The sequence below is a fragment of the Vicugna pacos genome, chromosome 23, assembly GCF_048564905.1.
Source record: "Vicugna pacos chromosome 23, VicPac4, whole genome shotgun sequence".
NCBI classification, from domain to species: Eukaryota; Metazoa; Chordata; class Mammalia; order Artiodactyla; family Camelidae; genus Vicugna; species Vicugna pacos.
This window is the reverse complement of record NC_133009.1, coordinates 32,446,910-32,455,857: the sequence shown is the minus strand read 5'-3', so window position 1 is coordinate 32,455,857 and position 8,948 is coordinate 32,446,910. Positions and strand designations below refer to the sequence as shown.

Here is an 8,948-nt window from a genome sequence, read left to right as displayed (position 1 = left end):
ATCAACTTTTTTCCTGAAAATCCTTGTTACGATGACCAACATTATTTCTGAAATAACTGTTATCAGCCTCTCTTAAACTGTTAACCATCTTCCTAGCACTTTTGTAGCATGTTGTAGGATTTGTGAAGTTGTGGAATCTGAACACAGGAGTAGAAGAAATTAGAAAGAGGCAGAACTTTGTCCTGACATTTAAATCACCATGCTCAGTGGCCACTTCTGTAAGACATCACTCTCTATGAGAAGGCACAGGTTTGTGCCAAATGGAGATTTAATACTGTAAACTTCCCTATTTTTGTATTGTAAACAGGGCAAAGGTCTACTAAGTACCACCTGCCTTTCAAACCAAAGCTTTCTATCTGGTCTTTCTCAGACTACGCTGTGGCTCACATAAGCTGCATATTTTTCTTAGTTCTTTCAGTGTTGCAGTTTAAAAATGCACTCATTGTAGATAAGTTGTGATTGCATTCTAAAGCTAAAGACTGAGAGAGTAATTTGGGATAGAAATGGGAGCAGGCCTTCCAGAATGGAAGCGGCAAATGCATTAGAAAAAAAAAAAATCAGTTCCCCTCTTATCCCAAAGTAGACTGCAATAAATTGTTTTTTCTTGCTCTCCTTTTTGGCCCGCTTCTCTTTCTCATTATTTTGATTCTCGTATGACGTCTGTACATGTCTAAGATATACAACAGCTAAATAAACACCCAGCCCCACTTAAGGGAAGTTTCCATATAGGTCAGTGCGCTTTTTAAACTATATAAATGTCAGATTAACTTGGAATTCGAGGAAACCTAATGTTAGGATCTTATCCAAGATCCACACAGTTACTCATTTTTTTCCTTTTTTTCCCTAAATTTACAAGGCAAAAACATAGAGATGGAATGAAAAAGTGTGACTCTTGAAACAATACTGTTTTGCAAATGAGTTTAGTAAATTTAAATGAAATTGTTTATATTTCTGCATGCATTTTTACTGAGGAGTTTGTGAATCAATCAATCAGTGAGCAAATTAGTTAATCAGTGATCAGTGAGCACTGAATATCTTCCTTGTCTTACTAGTTACTCCAAAAATTAAGAATAAGCCTAAATGATCCAGTTATTGACCATCTAGTTGGAAGGTAAGACTCTCACTCCCTTGGCAATATTTCATAAAGGTGAAACTTGATCTGAGCCTTGAAAACTGAGTAAAATTTAACGGAAGAGAGGGAAGTTCTAAGGGGAATAATTTGACCTACTAATAGAAGAAAAATAATACATCTCAGGAACAATGAGAAAATCCAGCATTGAATGTTTCTGGTCAGTAGTGAGAAATAAGATCGGATGGACAGAAAAAGGCCGAATGGTGAAGTTTTAGCCTTAGGTATAGCAGTTTATCTTGATTTGGGAGATATCAGAGAGTTCATATATTTTAGGTGAGAAAATCAATGTTTAACTAGCAGCCTAGAACATGAATGACAAGCAGACACAGGATCTGACCCATCAAGCTCCAGTTGAGAGGACAATGACAATGGTGTCCTCCATGACCAGGCTGGTTGATGATCTTACAGAAATGTGTGTAACAAAAATAAAGCATAGCTTGTAGTTGTGATTTTGGAACATTCAGCCCTTCTGTTCCTTTCCTTTTCAATAGGTGACCATTTCTTCTGCTCTTTCACATCTTCCTTGCTCAGAGAAACTCTTCATAAATATTTGCTGAAAATGAATCAATGAAATAAATTTCAAATATACATTCCTCACCAAAAATACCTGCCTACAAAAATACCATAGCACAATGCAAAATGCAGTCCTGCTTTCCCCCTTTCCCTTTATTTAAACTTTCTCCACCCGAATACTCTCCCCTTCATCCTTACTAAACCTGTCCATTCTTTAAATCTCATCCGAAATGCCGCTTGCTTTTGTTTCTTGATTCATTCCAGCTAAAGGTATTTGCAATTCTAAGTGGAATCTAACAACAACAACAAAAAAGATACAAATGAACTTATTTACAAACCAGAAACAGACTCATCACAGATATTGAAAAAACTATGGTTACCAAAGGGAAGTTGGTGGGGAGGGATAAATTAGGAGTTTGGGATTAACATATACACACTACATAAATAAAATAGATAAAGAACAAGAACCTACTGTATAGCAAAGGGAACTATATTCAAAACTTTGTAATAACCTATAACAAAAAAGAATCTGAAAAAGTATATATATACTGAAATATATATATATATATATATAAAACTGAATCACCTTGCTGTACACCTGAAACTAACACCACATTGTAAATCAACTATACTTCAAAAAAAAGGCATTTGCACTTTTATTTTGGTAACTAGTCATCAATCATAGCCCACCTCATGTTTTAAGCTTTGTACATTATTTCTTCAGATACTTAACTGGTGTCTCTTGGTGGACAGGAATGTATCTTACACGTCGTTCTCTTCAGTCCTGTCTGGTTTAGATCAGTACTCTGTACAGAGCAGGTGATGCATAATTTGCTATTAAGTTATGGTGAATTATTTGGTCCTGGTTGGGCATGTGGCACATCTCATCTGGGCCATAACTGCAGTCTCTTATCTCCTTGACTCCAATTCACCCCTCATTTGCCGCCCAGGTTTTTCTCGTACATTTTAGTTAAGATTGGTATCTGTTGCCCCAGGAAAAAATCCCAACTTTTAGTATTCAAGGCTCTCTATCACCTGGTCCTGGGCCACGCTTTGACCCTGGGCCACAACCCATCCCAGGCCTTGTCCTCCCAGGCGGTCTGGTCATGCTGCATCGTGGACCCAGAATGGTTAATACCAGGCCTTCATTTAATACTCTCACCTTAGGCTAGAATGTACTCCTTATGCCTGCTGGTGATGCCTCTTTTCACCCTTCAGGTCACAGGGGAAGTCCTTTGGGGCTGTGATTATCGCCCCAAGCAACTCTAAGCTACTCCTTAGGGAAGATGCCAAAAATTAGATAAACCTTATTTCCTTGCCATTGACAAAAGCATAGTCTCCTCATTCGACAAACCTCTAAGGTGAGAATCACTGCCAGAAATGATCAGATAATTGTGGTTAACAGACCCTCTCCCAGAGACCCAGTTCCCGTATGACTCTGAGTGATCACTTTAAGCTACCTCATTGAAACCCATATATTGCCTCTCTGTGCTCATGTGACAGATAATACACAATTCTGTTTTTTTTCCCCCAGTGGGACTGTATGAAGTTACATTTTGAAATGCTCCTCAGCTTTAAATTATATGAAAAATGAAATATTATCAGAATGGACCATGGATCCTAAGTGTATGCACTCAGAGGAACTGGAACACTAAGTAATATTTATTTGTGGAGGTATGTGGTTTCTAATCTTAAATCTATTTCAGCTTGTTCCACCCTAAAGAACATTGGAAAATACCACCTGAATAAAGCCTGTACTTTTAGCAGCCCTGAAAAAGTCAAAACTCTTGCTTTCACTCACTGTAATCTGGCTTCTCCTTCTATTAAAGGGCAAAAGTTGGAGAGAATGTGCTTGGTAAGAGGTATTTATTTTTTGCCCAGAAAAAAACCTCTGCAGATATTTCCAGACATCTGAGCCAATGGGGCTTTTAAAACCTTGTGCTTATTTCCTTGTGCATTGGTAGATACTTGTTCAACCAAAATCTGAGTTTTTCATCTTTATTCATTTATTTGGCAGTGATTTGTGCAGCTGGCATTGTGTGCCAGGCCAAGAAGCTAGGTGTTGGGATTCAGCACTGAGCAGAAAAAGAGCTGGAGTCTTCAATTTGTGACACCCACAATCCAGGAGGAGACGAGGTAGAATTATCATATTTTGTATAAATTCACGAGAATTTTATTAAACGTGCTAAATTAGAGAAGCTGGTGATCTGACCTAAAAGGGGATCTGACCCAGGTAAGGAGGTCAGGGAAGGCTTCCCTGAGGAAGTAACAATTGCACTGATCTATGAAGGATGAGTAAGAGCTCAGACTGCATTCTGTGCAGAGGAACTGTGATGTACTAAAGGCCTGACAGGACCGGTGGGCACGGCACCTGCTGGGGAACAGAAGGAGGCCAGTGTGGCTCTCAGAGAGAGCTGGGGGCCAGGGCCACGTGGTGGAGACAAAGTTGGGGCGGAAGAAGGGGTCAGGCCAAGCAGGTGTTAGACCATATTAGGGATTATGCATTTATTCTGATTGTTTGGGAAACCTGTCAAGGATTTATAAACAACAGGAGATGAGATCAGGTCTCTGTGCTGAAAGGATCCCTAGAGTGAAAATCAGGGAACACCCCAGAAGAGGGAGAAATGAGTGAGTGGAGACTGATGCAGTTGTCTGGGCAAATGGTTGGCATCTTTGATCAGGGTGGTAACAGAAAGAAGGCTAGACAGAGATCTGAAGTGAAACAGGACTTGGTGACAAACTGGATCTATGGTGTGATTCCTGGGTCTCTCTGTTGGCCAGAATCTTTCCAAATTAAGGCTTGTGCAGATCTGACATATTTATTCTCCAGAGAACTATCTCTTCCAGGGACCCTTCAGAATTTTTATTCTATCATTCTTTATGGGCCACCTCTTACGGATTATTGGCTGCTGGTGACACAGCAGTAGACAAATTAAAGGCTTTCATGGAGCATGCTTATTGGTCCCAGAAAGCCAGGTGAAGATGAAAGAAAATTAGTGCCAGCACAATGAAAACAGTATATAAACTACGGGAGGTCGATTTTTCTTTTGGAAAATCAGAATAAATGCTTTTTTCCCCCTCCTAGTTCTTTACACTTTCTAAAGCTCCTTACTACCTCCCAGGAACCAATGGGATAGGCAGAAAGGAGTAAACTGAGGGACCAGGGAAGATGAGGACTCCTAAAGTCACAGAGTTGTGAGAAATCATCACATGGGCTCATGTTTTCCAAGTCCAAGATGAAGGTTCGGCCTCCTTTTCAAAATGAAAACCATAATCAAGGTTGAAACAGCAGCCTGCTGTTGGGGAAGGGTATTCCTTTACTGAGTAGCCAGCCGTAAATGTAACAGATCCAAGGCCTCGGTCAACTAGAAGATTCCATTTCTAGATTCAGTCTAAGTAGCCAAAGTGTGCTTCTTGCTTTCATCGTTAAAGCAACATCACCAGATTCTTTACTGGCCAAATGAAGGCAGGACAATCGGGAAAATTTTGCTTTTGTATTGACCCATCATGGAAGTGAAGTTTCAGGAAGGGATCTCGGGAGTTCATGCCAATCCCTGTGGGGGAACGTGGAACCAAGAGGGAAAAAAACAGGCAGGCCTACTTTCGCTTCATGTGACTTTATTTGTGAATAACTTTGGTGCTTGGTCTCCATGACATTATTTTACTTTTCATACTTAGCTGGTCTTTAATTGATACTCATGAATGGACTTTAAGCCTATGTTCTTGTATTTTCATTAATAGGAAGCTTGTTTTTTTACAAGATTATATTAGGAAGCTTGATCCCAGCGTGGTTCTAAGGATGTGCTCCACCCTTTTTTGAGATGTGAAGGCATTCTAGACATGGGGTATGTCTTCCCTGCAGCTGTAATGTCTCAGTTCTGAGGACTGTCAATGTTCACTGAGTAGGATCATCAACTGATACTTCTCTACCATAGAGGAGGTATTTTACCTTCTATCTGCCATATTTGATTAACACCCCCCCATCACACCTGGGCCAAAGTATTCAAAATTATTATTTATCAAAATAAATTTATTAGAAGTATTCAAAGACCACTTCGAAGTCTAGCTGCCATCAGGACAGGTTTTGGCACTCATGATGGACGCTGTTTTCTACACAACAGCACTCATTCTATTACACACAACACTTGACAATTCCAACACAGACTGTTTCAGTCTTAGAGTTACATGACATAACAGTACTGATGATCTGTAGGCATAAGAACTTCAATACCTTTGCACATAGTAAACACGTTACTTAGTACTAAAAAACCCCCAAACTACACCACTATGTGGTAACACGGACTGATTCAGGGAAAGATGTACAGCCAGCTAGCTAAGGCCACATGATCCCAGACCTATTGATTTTAAATGCTTTTGGACCAATAGCGTCACATCGTTAACTTTCAGTCTCACGTTCCCGCATTTTCAGTGTGAGACACGCCACGTTCCGCCTGCTCTCCCTGTGTTCCATCACACTTGCAGAAGCTACCGGCTTCCTGCTTCACTGTCAATAGTTCTGAGTGATGTTTGCTGAGTTCAAGTTCAGTCTTTACGGCAGGTCACGTCCTTTCCCCTTAGGAAAAAAAAATGAAATGTCCTCTGCTCGTGGGCTTCCTTTCTCATCTCATGTAGCATGGGGCTCTGTGGTGGGCTGCGGCTGTTTACACAAGTCCTGGTAGAATTCCGACTCCAAGAAACGGGGGTAAGAGTTGTTCTCCATCAAGCTGTATACCCTTTTCTGGGCAGTTGTAAAGCAGCCACTTGTAGCCTCTTGTATGTTTTGGGCGATCAGAGTTTTGGTTTGAAAGTCTATGTTTATCTGAAATAAAATAAGAAATAGTGGTTTTTTCCATATTCAGAGATAGAGACTGAAAACCTATTGAATATCTGCAAACAACAAAACAGGAAGTATGTGATTAGCTTCAGCAGCCACGTCACTCAAGAAATGTAATTCACCTCACTGAAAGCTAGAATTAGGCAAAAAACGTTTACCCCTGCCTCTTTTTAGTTTGAGGTCTCTTTAATTCTTTGGTTTCACTTTGGTGCTAAGAATGTTCCAAATATGCTGAAATGAGGAACCTTTTCTCCCTTCTTACCTCTTTCGGAGCTTCTTTTTCTATGAAGTCAGTATATATTTTCCGTGCTTTCGAGGACAGCTTTTGGGGTGACTTGGTTTTTTTGAAATCTTCACACGCCAGCCAGAATTCAATATTTTCTTCACAGAACTCAGATTTTAAAAAAGCTCTGAATGCAGCAAGACCATCTAGGGGGGAGAGGGGAGAAAAAAAAGCATGCAGAATGTGAACTGAGTGACCAAATAATCCCGCACGTTTTTCCTAGAGCTCCTCCTCTACTGTATTTTCTGATTTCTAGGTAGCAATTTTCTAGATTTCCCTCAAACCTGTAATCCTCAGAACTTAGTTCTTTAAAGACTAAGATGCCAGTCGGCAAAATCCTTAAGTTGGCACACTGCTACAAAAATGTACTTAGCTTTGCTATAGATGGAAATCCTTATAGGGGAGCCCTAAGATCTCCAGGAACTAAGCCTCTTGAAAACACTGTATGCAGAGGAAAAGCTGACTCAATCTTAACAAAGAGCAATTACCATTGCAATTTTTTAGGCTAATATCCCCCCCTGGAGTGAATAAGCCATGCATTTCCATAGTCAATCACTGGGAAATTAAAGAAAAATAAGCCTCATGTCATAGGGATCTTAAGTCCAATTCCCCTGGGGCAAGCTGCTCTTGCTATGCAGACCCAAGCTTTCTAGACTCCTGTGATACTGGAAATGGATCAAATTCAAGAGGTTAACTTACATTTACTGGCTAGCAGCTCATCAAATGCTTCTGACCACAGCTGTGCTTCCTCAGGAGAAGGCCTGCAAGAGAGGTTCTGCACATTAGCTCATGCATCTCAGTTTCCCTCTTCAGCTTGGCAGCTAGTTGTGCATATTGGCAAGTACAGGATTTTTAACTTACTTGATAAAGGTTTGCTGTTTGCTTTTCTTGCCAGTTTTGGGCTTCCCAGGAGAGGAGGAATTTTGCAAGAAGTAGCTCAAACGGGTCTTCCAATCTTTTAATCTTTAAAAAAAAAAAAAGATTCACTATGTGGCAACACTTGACATTGCCATTGCAGCTGAAGGCATTTTTACCAAATAAAGTCACCCTCAGTAGGTACAAAACCAAGTAAGACAAAACAACTTACTCCTTTAACGTCTAAACCCAGCACCTAGGTACTGAACACAATTAGTTTCACCCATTCATCTGAACATAATTACTAGTTTTCTAACTAAGGGTAGGACTACATAAAATTAAAATGACAGGGTATTTTAATGAATTTAGTTTGCATGACTGGGCAGATGCTATTTCTGGCCCACAAAAGGCAGCAGTTTTTCTGCAACGTTAATTACAATTCTGAGACATGCACACTTGAAGAAACCGCCGAGGTGGAACTGCCCTGAGCCAGCCGGTGCTCATTTCCCCTTTACACTTAGAGCAGGAGGCTCTGGACCACCCTAGAAGCTGTGTATAATGGGTGTGCATTAGTGAGAGAGAGACTTCCCCCCTCCCCCAACTACAACACTCGTTTTAAGCAGATGATGCAGAATTATCTGTTCCACAGTCCTGAGTGGGTGAGATCTGCTGTTTAATTAAAAAAATAGATTTAAGAAGAATATATTTAGAATCAGCAGCAGTATCTCCATCCCAGCAGGTGTGTAAGCTAATCAGAATTTACAAGGCAATGGACTAATGCTGGGGACACGCTTCGGGCGCAGGATTCTCTAGTGTCATTTTAAATGCAAGGAGACAAAAAGACAACCCGCGATTCTTTAGTGCATCTACCATCGCCTCTGCATCAAGAATTGTCTGCAGTTCCGAAACTCTACCTACGAGTCCTCTCAGTAACAGAATTACCTACCACACAGCTTAATCCTACTTAACAAATTAACCCTTTTCGCATTGTTTTTTTCCTGCAGAGGCGCCAGCTACACAGTTCCAATGTCGAAGCGGAGCGCGAATGTACCGCGTCTGCAGCCACCCGGAACACGGAGGTCGGCAGAGGCGGCGAGGGAGAAAAGAGAGCAGTACTCACAGGGTCCGCTTCATCTTTTCCCGCTTTTCCTCGCCCTTGGGGCTGGTGCCTGCGCTCTTGTCCATGGATCCGCAGTCGTGCTGGACAGCCAGGAACATAGCACTTTGCATTATCGTCTTCCCGTTGGGGTTGCAGTGCCTCCCGGCCGGCTGCGCGCCGCTGCATTTATAAGAGGCGGTGGCGCGGGGCCGGGGCCCCACGACGCCGGTCC

The 8,948-nt window shown here is 41.3% G+C and overlaps 1 protein-coding gene across 1 annotated transcript; it reads right to left on the bottom strand.

Moving 5' to 3' along the window:
• Positions 1 to 6,004: 6,004 nt before the first annotated feature.
• On the bottom strand, positions 6,005 to 8,905 carry RGS2 (regulator of G protein signaling 2). Its single transcript, XM_006203639.4, has 5 exons — positions 8,738 to 8,905; positions 7,624 to 7,725; positions 7,462 to 7,523; positions 6,742 to 6,908; positions 6,005 to 6,464 (listed from the first exon to the last, which is right to left on the bottom strand). Exons 1-5 carry the CDS (start codon positions 8,845 to 8,847, stop codon positions 6,270 to 6,272), a joined length of 636 nt encoding a protein of 211 aa, XP_006203701.1. The 5' UTR covers positions 8,848 to 8,905; the 3' UTR covers positions 6,005 to 6,269.
• Between the last annotated feature and the right edge of the window lie 43 nt (positions 8,906 to 8,948).

Bases quoted from the DNA above. Each gene is read 5' to 3' on its own strand.
- RGS2 (XM_006203639.4), bottom strand. From the start codon at position 8,847: ATGCAAAGTGCTATGTTCCTGGCTGTCCAGCACGACTGCGGATCCATG. The intron at 7,726-8,737 runs GTGAGTACTGCT...TTTTTTTTAAAG, and splicing joins GAAAAGATGAAGCGGACCCT to ATTAAAAGATTGGAAGACCC. The intron at 7,524-7,623 runs GTAAGTTAAAAA...CCTCTCTTGCAG, and splicing joins AAACAGCAAACCTTTATCAA to GCCTTCTCCTGAGGAAGCAC.